General features: G+C 41.7%; 1 protein-coding gene across 1 annotated transcript in view; it reads right to left on the bottom strand.

Annotated features, from left to right (window-relative positions):
- Window positions 1-3361: 3361 nt before the first annotated feature.
- KCNU1 (potassium calcium-activated channel subfamily U member 1) overlaps window positions 3362-20440 on the bottom strand; it is a 52415-nt gene continuing 35336 nt past the window's right edge. The window contains exons 21-28 of the mRNA XM_032204018.1: window positions 18544-18768; window positions 17895-18072; window positions 12619-12696; window positions 8757-8896; window positions 5112-5309; window positions 4755-4858; window positions 3568-3684; window positions 3362-3434 (exon numbers count right to left, since the gene is read on the bottom strand). Of these exons, the coding sequence (XP_032059909.1) occupies window positions 3362-3434; window positions 3568-3684; window positions 4755-4858; window positions 5112-5309; window positions 8757-8896; window positions 12619-12696; window positions 17895-18072; window positions 18544-18768 (1113 nt within the window). The remainder of the gene's footprint in view (window positions 3435-3567; window positions 3685-4754; window positions 4859-5111; window positions 5310-8756; window positions 8897-12618; window positions 12697-17894; window positions 18073-18543; window positions 18769-20440) is intronic.

The following is a 20440-nucleotide window of genomic DNA, read 5'->3' as shown; positions in this document are numbered from 1 at the left end:
GCTCATCTCACAGCACACGGAAAAATAGTTCATCAGGCAGTGCCCCATGAAGACTATCTCAGCAGCCTTCCTGCCGCCTCTGGAAGAGGCTGTTAAATCCCTCGCCAGACTGGCAAGGGAATGATCCTGATAGACACGTGGATCAGGAGCCAACATCTGAAAGCCTAGATGCAAAATGGCACAGTGGGAAAGATGCTAGTCTAGAAATCAGGAGACCTGGGTTCTGGCTTTGGTTTTGTCACAGATCTGATATACGCTTTTGAGTGAACTACAACTCCTCACTTCCCTGGTAACTCCTTCTTGTATACACCACCTAGGCTCACTTCTGATTGTACCCAGCACAACATTTTCAGAACTCAATTGGAGACTCTGTTAGCACTGCTGAAAAATACATGTAAAACTTACTAATACTAACTCCTAGCCACACACTGAAGTGACCTTCACAGCTCAGAAGGGGTACAGATTAGCAAACTACAGCGCACAGATCCTGTATCAGCTTTGTGTACCACAGTGGTTTTCACTGCAGAGGCTGAACTTTTTAATACAAGAGGTATATAAATATATGACCCAACCAATATACAAGATCTTGTTGCTGAAGAATCAATGTGGTAGCTTCAGAAAGCGTGTTTGCATGCACCCAGACACAGATTCTCTCCTACACCTTTGCTTTTCACAGTTTGTGACAACAGAGATTATTCTTTGCTGGAAGAATGTGACATTGTTGACATTAAAAAAAAAAAGGAAGAAGCAGCAAAACAGACCTTTGCTTTGCTTGAACAGCACAGGCTTTCTTGATCAGCTGTCTGAGGTGCCTCATCTGTACAAAGCATTTAAACCTGTCTAACATCAAAAAGTAAGGTAAGACAAGTCACTTTGATGCTCCAGAGCACATGCCTAACATGATTATTGCAGAATCTTCCTGGTGATAATAGAATTATGCAAAGGAGGCCTTGACCCATTAATGCTTTTACCTTCCTTAGGATTTCTCTCCCCTGGCTTGCATGAGAAGCAGAACTGCTTGCTCAGAGATAGCAACTAAACAAAAAGGTGGAATAAGCAAAGTGAAAGAGGTCCCTTCATCACCTTGTCATCTCTCCCTGCTCCACCTTACTCCATCCAGTAAGTGACACGCTCTAGCAGGTGCAGGTAAAGCAACTGAAAATATGATGTACTGGAAAAGCTCTATGACTAGAAACAGGCATATTCCCCCCATACACACACAGAGATAGTGTGAATGTATGGGGGAAAAGCATGGCATGTGTCATCACTGGCAGTCCTGCACCTAAGACACCTTGGAGACAAGGAACATTTAAAAGATATACTTGCTGCAGATTCCTTACATTTTTTTTTTCCCTGATGGAAAAAAAAAAATTAAAAAAAGATACTCATACCACTTGTTACACTTTTACTCCATGAGACATAGCTCTGGAGTAATAGCTCTGGCATTTCCCTTGTTTGGTGCCTTAGAGCTGAACACAATACAGCCTGAATTTCAGTCATGAAGGAGTACACTCATTTGCCTCTATTTTCTAGGAAAAGCAGATGATTTCAGATAGAAGAATTTGCTGGCAAGATAGTCTGAGTTTCTCATCCACTCAGTAAAGTTCTGAGTAAACAAGATTTGTTTTTCCTTGCAACTTTCTTACTAGAAGTGCCTCCCCATAGCACAAGACCTGCTTAAAATCAGTACACAGAGGTCCAGGCATGCACGTGTGCATATTTAAAAGCAACAGAACAATAAGAAAGAAAAAAATGTTACCTCCTCTGTGCCCTGCTTAGACTGACTTACAGCTGCAAATAAAGAAGGGTTCAGACAACAAGATAGAAAGCTTGCTGGGTCTCAGTATGAGGTGTCCTTCATAGGGAAATCTCAGCTCTTCCTAAAGCTTGCAAGTGGATCAGAGACTGCAAAGCCTGCCCAGGCTCTTCCTTCTACCTTGTCTGTTTAAAACAACGCATGTTAGGGAATGGACTGAGACACTGTTATTGAAGCCTCAATCTGCCAGAGGGTAAGTAGAATCCAGTGCACAAATTCTTATCTAAGTTTGTATATACAGGGCGATTTTAGGCCAAAAAAACTCCTACCAGGAGATCAGCTGACTGTCTTGGCTCAAGTTCAGGTCTGCAAAGGGCTGGCAATGGGAAAGCATGCTTCCTATGGTATTTTGTTTGCTCTAAGCACGGTTCACTGATTCCTGCTTGCAATCTGCCCTGAACTGAAAATGTATGATTATTTTGTTCCAGGAAGATGATTCCAACACATTAAGGCTCAGACCTGAATCCAAACCCCAAACTTCCCCAAGAGCAGATATGTTTCCATCTGGAGTTTTGGTCCAAACTTTTTTCTTGCTTCTTACTCACGTTGTTTGAGTGGAGTTCCTAAATGTCTCATCCTAAATCAGTTCCTATTAATGCTAGGCTAAACAAATCAGGAGAGACAGTCCTTTCCCTGAAGCTCTTAATTACCTAAATTAACAAGTATGTTATTATTTTCCCTGCATGCAGTAGGCAGCAATAGTATACAGAGAGTTAAATAACTGACCCAAAGTTACACAGCCAGTTTGTTGCAGATTGGGTACTAAAGCCAGTTGGCTTGACACTTAAGTTCAGTGCTTTATTTTACTCTTCAAGAGGAAAAAGGCAAGCCCAGATCTGACCATTCCCTTGGGTGGGAAAGCTTTTGGAGTACTGATTTGCAACAAAGGCTTATTTTCCCCTTTTTCCTGTCTAAAATAGAAAAAGGACCAAGACCTTATTCTTGAGCTTCAGGGATCTGTTAATTGGCTCCCTAGTAAAATTACAGAGACTCAGCTGCCTGATAATGATTGTAAATGACAGAGACTATCAGGTTTACCTTGTGATGTCCCTGGGGAGCTTGCAGTTAGTTTAGTCTGAACTCTGCGTCAGCTGTTTGGGTTCCTTTCTTCTCGGCATGTGGTATCTGGACTCAAGCTGCAGTCTTTCAAACCTAATTAGTGTTAGGGGAAAGAGGGAAAGAGAGAGAGAGAGAGAGAAAAAAAAAAAAAAGAGAGAAAAAATTCTCCTGCTTCCCCTCAACTGACTTTATAACATAAGGGCGGGACCTGATTTATGGCATAAGTTAATGGGGGGATTTTGTGCTTTTTTGGTATGTTTCTTTTAATGTACATCAGTCCAACGTCTTCAGCTTTGTATGCAAGAAAATTGCATTTTAGAGTGCTGGAGTCTTTGAACTGGAAAGTTCAGCAGGGAATCTCTAAACTCGATGGAGTCATTGTGTTTGTATACAGCTAGGTCTGTTCTGTGCAGTGCTCAGCAGAAATTCAAGTTTTTGCCCTTTTCCTTGCAGAGAGAACATTTTACTCTCTGATAGGTATTGTTGTTAGAGCATAACAATACTGTTTTCAATACTAATCTCAAGCTGTTTAGCCACATTCAAATTGCCCACTGTCCACCTAAGAAATAAGAACACGGAAAATTTATTGTGGGATCTTAATAACTTGTACAATTCTTTATTTGTAGGGCGTTTCACAAACTCATAATTCTGGCATGGAGGTGTCTGTACTACCTGTTTTCTTGCTTCCTAACTGACTCTCCATTTCCCCTCTCTGGTCATCAGATGTTGCAACGTTGAACGGAACAAGACAGAAAAGTAGATCTGTGGGCAACATCTTCAAATCACTGGCAGGCCGAGCAATCACAAACCTGAAAAAGCACTAGTATGTGAGATTCAGGCTGCTTTGTGAGGTCTTTGTAGCAAGCACCTGGGACAGGAAGAAAGCTGCAGGGTTTTTTTGCAATGACTGATTGCATCTGCAGAATTCTTCAGAATGATGAAACAGTGTTTAACTTTACCTATCTTTTAACCTAGGAATGGCACATATATATATATATATATATTTAAATGAAGCTAATTAGTCTCTAGAACAGCTGCTGAAAGATGTGATAATTTTTTGATTGCTGAAAATCTTTAAATCAAAGTAAATGTCTCTCTAGGAGATCTGAAGCTCAAGCAATCACCAAAACCTTGAAACTGAAAGAATCAGTGAGTAGAACAGGTTAGATGAATCACAGAATCATAGAGTGGTTTGGGTTGGAAGGGACCTTAAAGGTTATCTAATTCCAACCTTCTGCCATGGCCAGGCACACCTTTGAGATTGCTCAAAGCCCCATCCAACCTGGCCTTAAATACTTCCAGGGATGGAGCAGCCACAACTTCTCTGAGCAGCCTCTTCAGTGCCTCACCACTGTCAGAGTAAATAATTTCTTCCTAAAATCTAATCTAAATCTACCCTTTTGTAGCTTAAAACCATTACTCCTTGTCCTATCACTATACTCGCTGTCAAAGAGTCCCTCCCCAGCTTTTCTGCAGCCCCTTTTAGGTACTGAAGGCCGCTATAAGGTCTCCCTGGAGCCTTCTCTTCTCCAGGCTGAACAACCCCATTCCGTCAGCCTGCCTTCATAAAGAAAGTTCTCTGCTTGCAAACTCTCTGAAATCCCTGGCCTCTGCAGCATTACTAACTCAGTGCTCCAGCAGATCTTTAATGAAGAAAAGATAAATCACATTTTAAATGAACTTAAGGGAATCTCATACAAGTGCCAGTAAGCACTGGATCTCCAGAAATAATCACAGCACCATGTTCAGACCACACCAGTTTGCCTCAAATGGCCCTTAATGTCTACAAGGATGTCTAAATTCAAGACAAAAATAAATAGTTCAGTCATGAGTTGTCATCTTTTGACTTACAGTGCAATTTAAAATGAAGTGTACTTGCCTGTTCTTGTATGGATTGGGCTCTTCCATCAGCCGGTAGAGCCCAAAGCAGAGTATCCCAAACAAGTCTAAAGCTTTGCAGTAAACGTCTCCAAAGGAGTCCTCCTGCTGTAAAAGAAGCAAAAATACTCTTACCTCAAAGGAACCAAAGTGGACAATTCAGCCCAATTCAGCTTAGAAATCTAATATAAAATAAGACTGATATCTTTGGCCTCCTTAAAATATGGCTTAAGCTACACAGTGAACTTCAACTGAATGAAACTAAGCTTCAGGTAATCACAACCAGCCTACATCCTGAAGTACTAACATCAGGGGTGAAAGCCAAATCCGTGAAGCACCTCTCAGTGATACAACTCACCGTGACACCCGTTAACAACCTCTCAGACAGTGGCAGGAGTGCCAGTTTGCATCGGAGCTGGGAGACATTTTGGACTATGTCATCAGGACTTCTGCTCAGCCCACTGTCCATTTCCAACAGCTGCTCCTCCAGTGCTGGGCTTGTCCCACTTGTCACCAAAGTCTGCAGCAGAGCCAAGATGTGATGGTTGTAGTAGGTCTGGAAGGAAGAAACCATGAAAATTCAAAGACCAATGTGTATGCCTTGATTCCTGAAAGGAAAACAAAATTTTCCAGTGAAAGCCTGGAGAATGTGATCAGACAGACACCTTAAAGGGTTGAGGTTTTTTGTATACTTAAATTAGTCCTTAATTATGTTTGGTTTTCTGACAACATTTATGGATCACCACCTGCTTAGCCCATTTCAGTTTCAAAGAGCCCAGAAGATCCCACCTCCACTCTTCTAATAGAAAGTGCTAAATTGTGCCTGAATGAGAAGATTTTTGACAGCAAAAATGGGAGTCAGCTTTGTTAACATTCTTTTCTTGTGAAGGCTTTCCAGTCAAGGGTCAGGAGAGCCAGAAAAGTGGGCAGCTGCTCCGATGCCACCTGAGTAGGAGCACACTGTACAAGGTGAGGCCGAGGAGGGCAATTACCTCAGCCCTACAGGTGCAGAAGGAAACTGTCCCTGGAGATGCCTCATGCATTATGAAAACCTCTCTCTGTGCCCTTAACTCAGTATTTTTTTGAAAAACAAACAAACAAAACATACCATGGTCAAAATTCAGATTTGAAGCCAAAAAAGGCACAGCATCCCCCTCACACTTTTTTTTTTTTTTTTTTTTAAATCTGAACCCTGTTCAGATATACCAAATAACTTATTTCCCACCCTTTCTCAAAAAGCTCATTTCCTATGCAGAGCCACTTTGTGGGATCTGTCACCTGCATTCACCTGAGCAAAGAAACGAAACAAGCTGCAGAGAAGGAACGGTGTTACTAAATCCAAGCTAAACTCAAATCCGCTTAAGAACATCTGACCGTATTGTCGGGCAAAAGGCTATAATGCTGTTAGAGTAATTCTCAGCCTTTTAAAGTAAGGAGCTATAGTCCAGAGTTATCCAGGAGTGATACAGCTTCAGGGGAATCTGCACTTTACATATTTAACAGAAGCGTGCTGAGCTCTTTAACATATCATTGCTGTACTTTTTGACATCAAAAGGATTGCATTTCCATACTTGGATGAATTAATAGGATTTGCATGTCACCCTCATTCTGTACTTTCTAGGCTGAGTTACACTGCAGGAGTCTGAAAGGCAAGGAGAAACTACAGAGGTGCACGCGTGCGTTGGTGCGCGCGCACTTAGGAAGCAGCACACTGCATTCAGGGGGTCTCAAAGCTGACTTTTAGGAAGCAACATTTCTGAAACGTGCCCACAAGATGTTACCTCCTTTGCCAGCTGTTTGGTTACAGCTTGAGAGAAGCACATTGCCTAGGAATGCCCTTGCACACAAAGGCAGAAACCTTCTCCCTCCGCCAAGCAGCTGCTTGGTCCCCTTCAGTCCCTGTTGCTACTTAGCTTCTAGAATTGGTCCTGTACAGCTTAGGAACCCACATCTGGGTCAGGACGGGAATTTGGGGTTCAGAGTACCTGAGCCATAATGGCCATGCTCATTGGACTGTTTTCTGCCTACAGCCATTCCAAGAGTCAGGTTGAAACAAATGCCAGTTCTGCTTCAGGCGTCCAAGGGGTAACATTTCACTTCACAGACCACGCTGTGCCATGCAGATTCTTCTGCCACTCGCCTTTCAAGCTAAAAAAAATCCAGCACTCCTGCTCTGAGTGTCTCACACTCAGATATTTACAAAAGATATTTAGTGTCAGAACAAGGAGGTGACGCTGGACTGCTGAAGGTTTTTTTCTTCCTCTTTTTTTTCTCACATTCATGTGTATTTTCCCTCATACTGCAATTGCTAAACAATACCTTATTTCTCTCCTTCCCTGTATTTACAGACTTGACTGAATGTGACTTAAGGTGCCCCTCTACTCTAAAGCAGAGCTGAGTGCTGATCATTCCTGGACAGACTTGGAATCTATGCCTGAGTGAAATTTTATCCTTTAAGACAGGTCATGCTATGTCTTGAGTTACTTTTACACTTGACACTAGCAGTCATTAATTACCATCTGGCTGATTGACATATCAGTGAGTAGCAGCAATATAATACTTTCCCTAACACCTTCTCAGAAAAGCATAACTGGACTTGACACACTTATTTTGGACTGCTTATCCCTTTGAGAGATTTGTTTTGTATTTATTCAATTTCTGCAAAACTGCCACCCAAGCACTATCCCCTTGGACATGAGCTGAGAGCAAGGCATGTGGAACTTGACTGCAGCATGGGGAGAATCAGGGTAAAGAGGAAGAAAGGAGCTTTCAGAAAAAAAGGAGAAGTCGCTTTTAGAAATGCCAGCTTATGAACTGAACTGCTGTTTGCTGCCAAAATCCTGGCTTAACTATACCTAAGTGTCACCCACAGGTGTGTCACCACAAACAATATCACTCAGGTTTGACAGCAACTTAAGACGATTATGTCACCAGGGTGGGATCGCCACCTTCCCTCTGTTCTTGCATTTTTGGTGCAATGTACCTAATCCTCATGGTGCAAATGTTTTTAAAAGGACACTGCCAGGAACTTACAGAGAATCAAAACAATAACTTCTTTTAAAATCTGATCTGTTCTTGTGGATCGGTGGAAGTCCACATATGTGGAATTTGTTTTATATCTTTTCAGAAAACGGCCACTGAGAGATTCCCATCGAGTTCAATAGATTTTCCATCTGAACTTAAGTGTGCGTTTCTGCGTAGGTCCCAGATGGACAGATGAGAAGAATTAAATGTTCTGTTTATGCCCATGCTGCTACAATAAAGTCATGGTAGTGAAAGCTGCCTATTCTCTAGCTCACCAAAGCACCTCCAGCCGGGCTTGTAAAAATCCACTCTACATGAACAGGTAAGAATTCAGAGTCCCCATAATCTTCTCAGCCATTAGCATCAATGCTGGAGTCTCCACCATGAGGCCAGCTCGTGCTGAAAGCAGTTTTGGCTTCAGTGACTGCATGTCCCTTAGAGGGACTGATTGTAACCTCATGTTATCAATCAAAAAGTAAATAAATCAGGCTGGCTGCAAATACCTTTTGTAGCAGGAGGAAGTAATGAAGAGTTATGAAAACACTCTAAAAGTTTCTCCAAATAATTCTACGTGTATATCAAAACCAGGGAGTGCTGCTGCTGCTCAGAGCATGCATTGAGAAATGTCTTCTGGAGCTGCCTTTTGGTCTGTAGAGCCTACTACCCCAAGAAATCAAAGAAGCTCACTGATTAGTCCCACAGCAGGGGGTTGGAACTAGCTGGTCCCTTCCAGCCCAAGGAAGGGGGTTGGAACATCCCATGATTAGCAAGTTGCTTGAACAGGAACAGACACATACAATTCTCAGGGCACAGAGTAACTAATCACCTCACCAGTCTCTGCAAGGTTTTCCGTGTCTTTCTGACACACACAGCCTTGACCATTGTTAAGGCTGGATTAAGTGGGTTTACCCTGGCTGATAATCACTTTGTTAACACTCTGATGCCACTAAACATGACAGTTTGTGATACATCTACTTACCATAGACAAAAGAGAATTCAAGAAGCTATCTGAGAAGATATCTCCCACAGGGGCAGCAGTGGTGGAAAGCTGATCTTGCTCTGGAAATTCAGAATTGCCGCTGGGAGCCTGATTAATGAACTGGGCATTTGGTGAAGACTCTATTGGATAAGCAAAGAAGAAACAGAAGACATCTTAGCAACAGAGGGAAGCCATCTAGAATCAGAAAAGTTAGTAGCTTGCTGTTCCATGTCCAGCACTAGCCACAGCACACTGCATTAGAAAAGGAAAGAGGAACAAATAGTCAGTGCTGCTGACTGGTTGTGCAATGGGAGACAAAAGACACAAGCCTAAGACTAATTTTTCAAGCGAGTGTTTTAAGATAGCAGACCAGAATTGATTTACCTGCTTCGAAAAAGAAAGGAATAATCTAATTTCTTCTGCTCGTTTTCCTGAACTAACAGAATTACTATTTCTGTTGGCTTAACTGGGGGTTAGAGAGCTCCTTTCACAGCTGTCCTACTGTTACAGGGATCTTCGCTAGTTTGTCAACCTTATTCTCGCTGTCTGAGATAGTCTTGCAGAATTCCCCCTACTCAGAAAGTGATTCCTCTTTAACTTGCTTTCTATATTGAGAGAATTGCCTGAGTACAGCCTGGCAGAAGGCCCCTGCCGTGCGACTCAACGTGCTGGGTATGTCCTGGCACTCCTGTGCTGCCGGTAAGAGCACTGATAAATGACAGCAGCACAGCTAGAGACAGACAGGAGGACTGAAAGGAATTGAGATCAAGAACCCACGTCTTACCATTAAAAAATAGAGCAAGTAACTCTGTGTAAGTAATGATTGATTTCTATTATGTCCCCTTGGGCCAGGAGGCATTTGAGTGTATCATTTTTAAAGATGACTAAAGCTAGCCAGAATCACAATACTATTAATGCTTCCTGTTGTCTCGCAGTGTCGCTGTCATCCTTCAGCCATGTATTCTCAATACAGATATTTCACCCTCCCTGGCCTTTAGGAGTTGGCCCTGCATCTGATATTAATCAGTGTGACTCCCCTGCCTAGCTTGTAGAGTCTGGGTTTGAAAAGCATGGTCTCAGCCACAATAAGGGACCCTTTTTATTTCTCTACGCTATTTTATTTCTCTTTTACATATTGGCATATGAGAATATCTTATTTCTTTGCAGATGACTTTGCTATTTCTCCCCCATATCTCTGGCCCTTTATGAGAAGGGTTTCTAGAATCCACTGTTTCAGAAGAATGACTATTTACAACATGCCTGTAATCCCAATGACCAGCTCACAAAGTCAGAAGCTACTCAACATATTGAAATGTGCTCAACTTGGTGGATTTGACCCTGCAGAAACCCGCATGTGCAGCTTGCCATTTAATTGGCCTTGCATCAGCCTGATGCAAAGTGGCCAGTTTAGCATTTCTTATTTTCCTGCGCACCTCACCGTTGGGCAAGGAGAAGCAGCAGTGTGTGCAAGCATGATGACAACACACAACTCTCCTGCTCCTCGAGGAAAAAAATAATCCAGCCCCCTTTAAAAGAGGGGCTGGCTCTGTTCAGCTTCCTGAATACATCGCTTCCTGCCCATCAAGATTAATTGCAAAACTCCTCTCGACTTCAGTGGTGTCAAGATTTCAACCAAAGGGTGTTAGCTTCTCTTGTGGTAGGTTTTGAACAGCCACAGCACCAGCAGTGCGTGTGGCATTGCTGTGTCAGTGTGTCAGACACACCAGGTGATACAGGTGGCTCTTGGTCCGCACCCAGTGAGCTACGAGCTGGAAATGGGCCACGGCCTGGAACGTGCAAAGCCCTTGCAGCTTCAGGCACATGAGGATTATTCCTCGCAGCTTGTTTCTAGAGATAGGTACAAAAGTGAGCATTTGTCTAGATCAAGGTCTACCAGAGGGATTTACAGGAAGCTTATTCACAATCACAAGAAAGCTCCAGCTGTTTTTGTTTAGTTGTTTTGAGCTTCCAGGTTTTAAGTTGTTGGGGTTATTTTCCTTCCTAGCCCATCCCTGGAACTCTGAACATATTTCTATGCTGTTGAAGGCTACAAATGGAGCAGGCATCCATGTGCTAAGGGACTGGGCTCGATTCATTATTTTGTCAAAGATCTGACATGACTAAAATCCAAGTTATGTCAACAGATTGCAGATGTTTTCCCCTCCACTGACACACCACATCCTGGAGGGAAATCACACTGGTGCAATGCCTGTCTGAAGACGTTAGCTTGACTGCACAATATCTTCTCAGAGGAGCTGGGCCTCAGTAGCCAGCTCAAAACATTTCTGAGACTTTTGGACACAACACAAATAAAAGTTTAAACCACAGTGCAAGAGAATATCCAAATATCACTCTGGGAAATTCAGCAGTTCTGAAGTGACTCTGGAGAAGGCATCAGTATCTTATCATTATCTTTTGCTGTTTGTTTTGCACTAGTTCTTCAGAGTTTTAGCCTAAGGAGCACGCAGGACCTAACAGCTTTGTCCATATTGACCCATTAGCTCTCCAGGTGCACATTGGGACTTAGTGGTACACCAGAGCTTCTTTGAAATTAAGTATTGCTAGCACTTGCTAGATGCTGATGCTACTCACTAGCCCTGGCTCAGCTGCAGACCTGGGGAGGACTGCAAAGCAAGGGCCCCTCCCAGAAGTGTTGAGCCCACATAACGTTTACCAGCATTGCATCGAAAAGGAAAGAAAAAAAAAAAAAAGCCTGAGTAAATGGATCAGAGGCCAGCCATGAAGCCTAGCAACATGCTATGCTAATTTGGTGGCTACATTCTTGTGTCGGCACTCTAAATGGAGCTAAACATCCGTGTCACTGGGGACTGGCAGCCCAGCCACACCGCTCTGCTGTGACACTGACTGCTATGTTACTAGTAATCAGTTAATCAGTGCACATGTTCCTAATTAATGGACCTAGTGTGTAGCTATCAGGAGACGAAGACAAAGATGAAAAACAGCCAAGAGTAGTAATGAAAGAGCTCCACGGGTTGCTTCAGTTATGAATACAGGCTAGAGAGGCTGAGCCTTGTGGAATAAGGGCAGAAGTGTCTGGGGCCTAGAGTAAAACACCTGCACCCTCTGGCTGTCCTGGCATGCACACAGGTCCATGCAAGTACTGGACTCTGTGCAGCTGTTGTACAATGCTTTGTAGTGCAGACTGCTTGGAAAAGGCTCTGTGCTTTCACGGCCACTTTTACAAGTTAGGAAGCCTGCAGCAGCTCCCATCACGATCCAGAGAAGAGGGAGGAACCATCACCAGTGCTTCAGAAAGGGCAGGGGTGAAACAGAGAATTAGGCTTTGGTTCACCTCATTTTGTTGTGAGATGAAAACTGGCCATGCAGCCTTCCTCTGTTTTTTAAAATCATCAGAGAGAGGGAGGCAGAGCCAAAGGGCAAGTTAGATATCCTCTGAGCAGAGCTGCCTTTGGTGGTTTCTATTTCTTTGTTGAAAATAAGGGGAAACCAGGAAAATACAATTCTGATTTATTTACCTTAGTGAAGTCTGTTACAAAAGGTGGGGTAATGGGGGCCACGTGACTAGAAATCAGATCAGAAAAAGAAAAAAAAAAAAGAAAAAGAAGAAAAAAAAAGGACCTTATCTTTATCCTAAATGGATGCTTCAGAGTTTTGCTACACACTGAGACCTTCGTAACACTTTGTTTTATTTATTCTCCTGATAAACCATCCTGACTCCTTCAAAGCCAGTGAATTAACATCTAAGTCAAACCTTTTAATGTTCCTTGGACATGTAGTGCTTGTCGCTTTCTGCCTCTGAATTCTAAAAAGGGCCTGGGGTAAATAAATAATGCAGCACACATATTGCTTCTGTGAAATTTGTTCTTAAAGAATAACTTACTCAGCTCTGTAGTGATGGGGATCCTTTTATAACATGGCTCTGATTGATTCCCCAATGCTCTTCCTCTGAAAACAGCATCTGTAGAAACAGTCAATAACAACATGAGGAGAGAGGAATGTTGGTAGAAGCAGAAAAGAGGAGGGGAAAAAAAAACTGCTAACACACAATGGTTCAGACTGACAAATGCAGGAAATCTTTTTCCTATGCCTAAAAATAATGTTATTGTCATGCAAAAATCCCAAAGCATTTCCTATATTTAGAAAGTTTCTTGCCTTGGTTTGCTTTTCCAAGACTTACTTTATTCTCTCATGGCTTTAAAGAATGACAAAAAAAAAAAAAAAAAAAAAAAAAAAAAAATTCTCCTGGGAGCTGCTTATTGACATTGTAACTGAAATATAATTACCCTCTGTGGTGCAGAAGTGCTGGTTGCAGAGTTGTTTGGCCCAAAGCCCCCAGTAAGCCAATTTGCACACAGAGGGGTTTTGAGGAACAGCGTCATGTTTTATCCTTCCCCCTCAAGAAGGCTCTGCAAAACTGGATGGGACACATGCTGTAGGAATCAAGGCAAAAGTATACACCATGAATTCTGAAAACCCATCACAAAAAGAAAAATAAAAAAAAAATAAAATAAAAAATAGCAATCCAGAAGTTCCTAGAAGTGTCCTTATTCCTTCCCGGTTCTTGCCAACTCGCTGAGTTAGTAGAATCAAGCCCAATCCAAAATCTGCTTGTTCTGTTTTGATTATATCTAATCTCTTCTCCCTTTCTGTTATGTCTGAGTTTTTCCTTTGCTACCCAGCACAGCATCTGGGTAACTGAGTATTAGGAACACTACTTACTGTGCACTCAGAATGATGAAATCTAAAATCCGCTGAGGATTTTGCTACAAATGGAACTTTGCAACATCCAGATACTACGCAATGGCTCCTTCCCCCCTCTGAGCTGCAAGTGAATGTTGGAGATGGAGGCCCCAACAGGGTCTGAGGCAGACCATTGTTCTAATCAGCTATCCCTGAGGTTAGGTGATGGACTGACAAAAACCTCATTAGGGATGTCAGGCATCACAACCCCTCAAAACAGCAGAAAAAGCCAAAGTAGAGCAAGGCATCTCTGAATACAGTGCAGCTGAATGCCTGAAATGAATCATTGCCTTTATTGTACCTTTCCATGTACTGTACCAGTCGATTTGAATGTGTGTCTGATCATTGCCTGGATACCTTTCCCTTATGTCAATATTTTTGCTATGAAACAGTACACAGCGCTCCACCTGAAATCTTACAAACTGGCAGGGTGCTATTACAAAAGATTACTTAATTGTAGATTACTACTGTACATTTGAATTTCAGTAGCTTATTAAGTTGTCAGATTTAATTACCATTACATGTTTAGATTATGCCACAGATTATTTAGTTCGGTACCTAGGTTTGCCAACCTGTTTGCTTTGTGACATGACAGGGTGATAATTACAGCATTACTGGAAAACCTAAAATTTTCCATGGGAAAGACTAGAAGTCCTTGGCATCAGCGCTGACCCTAGTAAGCGCTCATTCTTGCAAGTGTAAGGAATGTTTACCTCTGTGTGGGTCTGGTTCTCTAAGAGCTGTCTAATTCTCTACCCCATCAGGCAGGTAAAGCACAGAACGGGCCTGGGTGGGTTGGGTGTGAAAGGCTCACACTGAAATCTAAAACCACGGGAAGTACAATTGATTTGTGCCTTGTTACAATCTCTGAAGTAAGACTGTGTTTGCTGCAATGCTTACCAAAGCACCTGAGCTGTTAAGGGAACTCAGGGCCTTCCATCCAAATGCATAGAAATGCACGTTGTTCACTATGGTTAGGAAGCAAAACGCTGTAGCTTTTTCTACAGCACCAAAAGTGGAGATGAGAATGGATTTGGATGGGGAAGGTAGCTGGATATCCACCTGCAGTCCCAGCAGCAATGACAACTACAATATGAGATACACCAGCCTTTGTCTTTTCTTTTTAAACCACAGTACTGCCATACTTTTGGGGTGTTCCTATATGCATTAGTTTCTGCTGCTCGTTTCCTTTACTGCACAACTCCTCCTAGATGTTTCTCCTACAAATAAGACAGGATTTTCCTAAACCTGCTGATTTTGTAACTCTGCAGCTGAAAGCACCCACTCCACATGTACTAAACTGGTGGAAAATGCAGATTTCACTGGAAAAATTTGCTGTAATTAAGCACTGCAAGAGCTGAACTAACACCAACTTTAGATCAGCACCTGCACAGCCTGGCTATGTTGCTAATATTTACATAACTTAAAACCCACTGGGCGCCCTACTCCATTGTGGGGAGAAGGAGTGCGACAGATTAAATTCTGATAAAAGCCATCCTTTCCCTGTTTGAATCTGAGCCTCTCTTTTCCCAGAAACTCTCCTCATTTGCTGACTCCCATGAACTCCCATTTACTGAATCCCATTGATTTCATCCGTAAAAGTTCTGTCTTCTCTGAGATGAATTCCTACAAAATAATAATGGGGGGAAGTAGGGAGGGAGGGACTGGAACAGTGAAAGTGGGGACGTGCACTCTTTTTCCATTCTGGGCACCTTGATCCAAAACTAGGTGGCAACAACCAACCGGTAATTTACTGTCTTATAGGAGCACACATTTGTAATGTGCCTGGAGGCTTTCAGAGGCAAAGCCCTGTAAGAGCACAAGACACAGCCTTAATCTTGCAGTTGAATCAGCAGGAGCTCCTGCTATGAGAATCCTAACCTAAGATTGCAGGCCTATAATTACAGCAGCAAAGAAGAAAATTGGCTTTTTTTTTTTTTTTTTTTTTTAAACAACATACCTAATGAACATACAAGGAGAGGGAGCTAATTTTTACAGAGGCTGAATCACTGACAGATTTAGTGGCTGGCTGGAGAAAGAAGTGAAACTTGTGTCTTAGCTTTATTTTGTAAATATATCTTTTTTTATTGATGATGATATCCTGTAAGTGAATACTGCTTTTCTGGCTGCAGAAAACACTGTAAATCTGAGGAATGATCTTAACTGAGTAGCCAAAGATGTATTAGACTGGAACTGTAGTCAGTTTATGGAGCAACAACTCACTAGCATCTGAGCTAGGCAATAGGTACCTCATAAATATGCAAAGTGAAAGACCTAAAATGGATAAACCAGAGTGGGTTTAGAAATACAGTATTTTCTCAGCTAGAGGAAGACAATGCTATTCCAGTAAAAATGGTAACAGAATCTAACCCCTCTAATTTGAATCAATCTTTCAGAAATAACTGATCAGAGTAACGTGTAATAACAAGAATAATTTGCTCTGTATATAACTACATTGTGAGCATGAATTCATCTGGCTTTAAATAAGTCTCAGAGCTAAATATTAGAGTATAGATAATATATATATAATAGAAGAAGCTTTGAAAACATGTCCCTTACTTGATCCTAACCCTTCTCAAAACCAGATGGAAACCCAGAAGCACTGACTTCCATGCCTGTTCTGAAGCCTAGGCCCTTCTTTACCCAGGACAGTGGACCAAGCAGCCCTGACTTCTGCTCACTCCTGAAAGGTGTTTTATATTTGGACTGGTTCTGATGTGCTGTATCAGTGTTAGCTGTAATACACAAATAATTGTGTCTGCTTGTCTCTGCTCTAACTGTTCTCACTGCTAGCCTCTTTCTGCACGAGAAAAACTCCTTTAGATAGCCTTTCTCAGGGACTGTGTCACTACAGAACTTGATTGTTTTTTCAGTATCACTAAACAAAAGTTTATCCTCTCTCTCATGATAGCAAGGATGCTGAACAGATTTAAATCCACAAGATCCACTTTTCTGATGCAACTCACCACATGCCCATCCACCCAAGGGAAGCGAGGGAAAAGTACATGCTTGTGGTTTAAAAAATAATAGTAATAAAAAAAGAACTCTAAGCATGCAGGCAGTGGTGGTTCTGACGGTGATATGCCTCGTAAATTGTCTACCCAGCCATGCCTCCGCTTATTCAACTCGTCACACCTATGTCAGCGTTAAGTCCCTGTGGTCTTCTGCTAGAAGGAAACAAAGCGAGCCAAAAGCTACCACCTCAAAGAGAAATAAGCATGAACTCTGCAAGGCAGCTTGGGAAGGCTTTGAAGAACAGATGCTCACATCTCTGTGAAACATACACACACATTGTAGTTCAGAGCTCTGCACACCATGTACTATGATTATGAGTCATTAAGCAAAAAAGTGCTGGAGGGTAGTAGGACAGTGATTGATAGGATGAAATACCCTTTTTGCCCGGAGTGTCTCTCTTTTCCATATATAGGTATAAAGATGCAGTAGGTACAGTATCTGTATCTGTCACTCCAGAGAAACATAAATTATATATATATAAGTACATATTATTTACTTCCTCTCTATATACAATCAATAAAGAGTTCCATATATCTTTATATCTAGGTAGCGATAAATACATTAGTTAAAAGTAATCTATTCAAGTCACAATTACCTCTTACTCAAATATCCCTTATAAATCATTTTTCTTCTGTTCTGATAGTATACACTGTATGCTGGTATTATTTTGTCTAGTTATTATTTAAAAAAAAAAAATGTCTTTGCCTCACTCGAATCTTTTCTTTGGCACAGTCGGTGTTTTAAAAGCCTAGAATGATAATAAAGTATAGGGGAAACACTTAAGAGAACCATCCATTTCTCAGCCTGTCTTCAGTTAATTAATACTTCCACATTCTCAAGAGGAGGACAAATCTTAGCTCTTTTGCCAAATTAAGGAAGGACGAGACACAATAAATATTCTGCTGGGCTGAAGTTGGTTTTGCTTCCATTGCAGTTTTGTGCTATGAGCTCTGTTTGCGTGGGAACAGAGAGCCCACCTTCTCAAGCCTCAAGGGAGAGGTATTATTTTACTCCTTTTGAAGGATGGATTGGGCCTCCACTCACATGTGCTTTTGTGAGTAAATACAGAAGTTACCAGCTCTGGTTACCATTTAGCCTCTAACCATCGTCTCTTTACTGGAAACCTTGAAGCTTCACTCAGAATTTTCAGGAGGAACTGGCATATTTCCAGGAGCAATTTTGGATTACCATTCCTTTGCAAATCTGTAGCTACAGAAGTTGGACTAGGCTGTCCAACCAGCAAGGCTAAAATGGACTTCTGGCCATTTTAATTGGCATGTTTATATTCAGAAGAGACAGGCTATGGCTCAGACTAGTGACAAGTGACCCCTTCATTCCTCCTCCTTTAGTCCTCTTTCTTGTCACATCAGCATGCTTGCAGGCAAAGGGAAACACACTTACCTAGTGAGGCTGAGCTGGGCTTATCCTGCATGGATCGGATGTTCAGAGTGGCTAGGATGCTTTCTGTGTCCACCAGGGAAGGATTGCTTGAAGCAGTGGTATTGGAAGACAGGATGGCACAAGCAGAGCAATCCCGGACGTTAACTGCCCTCAGATCTGCACAGCAGAGAGCACTGCCCTGATAAAACCAAACAAATACTGATAAGGAGAAATCTGAGGAAACTGATCATTACAGATCATTAAAGGTGAAAGATGAGCAAAAAAATCTGTTTTGAACACAACTGGCAAATAGCATTTTGAAAGCACCTCCAAATATGAGCAGCTTTGGTCGGACAGTGAAACTCATGGGTCTAGATTTGCAATTCATTGGACAATTTCCCATTTCCAATCAGGATTACCTTCTCGGTGCCTCTGCAGGTAACCAGAGAAGTCTGAGACTCCCTCAGAAGAAAATAAGTATTTAATAATGGAAAGTTTTCCTACAATATCTTGGACTCAAACTGGAGTCTAGAGCCTGAGCCAATTTTGGTACTTTTTGAATCTGAATTGTGCTATCTATTATCAAAAACTTCTAAAATGTATTCAGAAGTGTGCAGGAGAGCTAGAGAAAGGAAGGAAGAGGAAGAGACAAAATGCAAAAAATTCTTACCGAGAATAACCACAGCTTTGGGAAATTCTGAATAAATTTCCATTCTCTTTGCAGATATTCCAAAGACCCAAGAAAAACAATATCTTTCAGCTCATGGTAAGTGAAGTTACTAGCTCTTAAGGGCATCACGAAGTCCTGCAGCCCAATCAGTGGTGAGTTTGCATCACCAAAGACGCAGACCAAAATGTGATCCTGCAGGTTCAGTGCTGCTTGGTCGTTGCAACTCTAAATTTAAAACAGAATTCTGGTAAAACAGCTAATAAGTTGATTTTAGATTTGTTTCTTCAGTTACAGAGACTTAAACCATTTCTTAGCTTTGTAACATCTATGGGTAGAATGTGACTGTATATAAACCAAAGTATTTCCCCTGAAGTAGTTGGATTCCAAGTGTATCCTACAGAAGTGAAAAAAAAATAATTTATATTGGCATAAAGCAACAAAACTATAGAACAAAGCGACAACAGTAGCTTCATGCTAGGAGCTTAATAACTATTTTGTCCTGGTCTTCCCTCCCTCCCCTCCAGGCTAATTGTTCACATTTCTCAAATGAACTAATTAGCCTGGAAAAATGCAGTACTGGGGAGTGAGCACTGCTTAGCATGGCTGGCATCTTAGGGCTGGTAGGTGGTATGGGCAAGTCCCCAAACCAGGCTTGTCAGAGGCACAGCATTAATGTCCACATTAACCAGCCAGAAACTGTGGGATGAGTATGAGTATATCTGTGCGATGTTCATTCCTTGGCTGTTTTTTTTTTTTTTTTTTTTTTTTTTCCCAAACAGAAACAAGGGTCTTTGTCAGGGAGAAGTTTCCTGATGAGAGATTAGAATCATAACCAAATTAAATGATTGTCTCTAACTAATTAGATTAGTTTAAATTGAATAATGAAACCTTTAGCTGTATTTAATGTAACATGCCTGAAGTCCAATGATTAGTCTTCTGAATGAAGCTAAACAATTAAAAACACAATCTATTTTATAGCTTATTCTATAGGAAGAATTGGAAAAACTATTACTGCTGAACTCTGCTGAGGAAATATGCAATTACAAGATCAACGGGAGCAGTCTGTATAGCGAGTGAGCAGGAGGAACAGGTTAGTTAATCTGAAGACACTGGGAAGGACTTGGGCCTTCCTTCCAACCTGGGACCAAGAAGCTGACTACATCTGTCATTTATTACTTTATTGATGAAGTTAAGGAAAATAATACATATTAATGCTCAAACATCTATGCATTATTAAAATGAAGGTTAAAATTCCCCCCATAACATTTAAATCACTTAAGAATATATACCTGAAGTAAAAATCACCAGGAATCACATTTTCATGTGTGTTTAGATGCCCTGTGTTCTGCATGGGCACCCTGCAGGAGCTTCTGTAAGGTGTATTATCTAGTTTTCCTTGTTTCCCAAACGGAAAGAAATACTAAAGTGTCATGACAAAGCCCATATAAATACACCTGCACCTTTAAGCACCTACATTATTTTTAAAATATAGCTTTTGAAAACCCAGAGCATAGTCTGAGACTTTGTCAAGCACCCAACTCATTCCCAAAAATGCACCTTAGTCTCCCAAGCCTTTAAGGGCTTGCCTGTGCCAGAAATGTGAATGCAAAGGAAGACACTGTGCGAGCATGAGGTGCAATAGCTATCATGCACTTATTTTCCTTGTGGACATTCTTAAACTTCACAGAGAGACTCTTGCATAGTCTAGCTAAGCTGCACAAAAATACAACACAAAAAGTACAATACAAGAGTGGCACATGGGGAATTAGGCCACACTAGCAATTGTAAGCCTTTTCCTCGTGTAAGCCCGCCTGTAAGATCTTTTCAAAACATTACCCTTCAATTCTCAGTGCCGAGTTTCCAGGACTATTGGGATATTTGCCCATTTGTAATGACT

The sequence above is a fragment of the Aythya fuligula genome, chromosome 27 (genome assembly GCF_009819795.1).
Source record: "Aythya fuligula isolate bAytFul2 chromosome 27, bAytFul2.pri, whole genome shotgun sequence".
Taxonomy (NCBI): Eukaryota; Metazoa; Chordata; class Aves; order Anseriformes; family Anatidae; genus Aythya; species Aythya fuligula.
The sequence above is the reverse complement of the archived record's forward strand: the minus strand, read 5'-3'. Positions and strand labels throughout refer to the sequence as shown.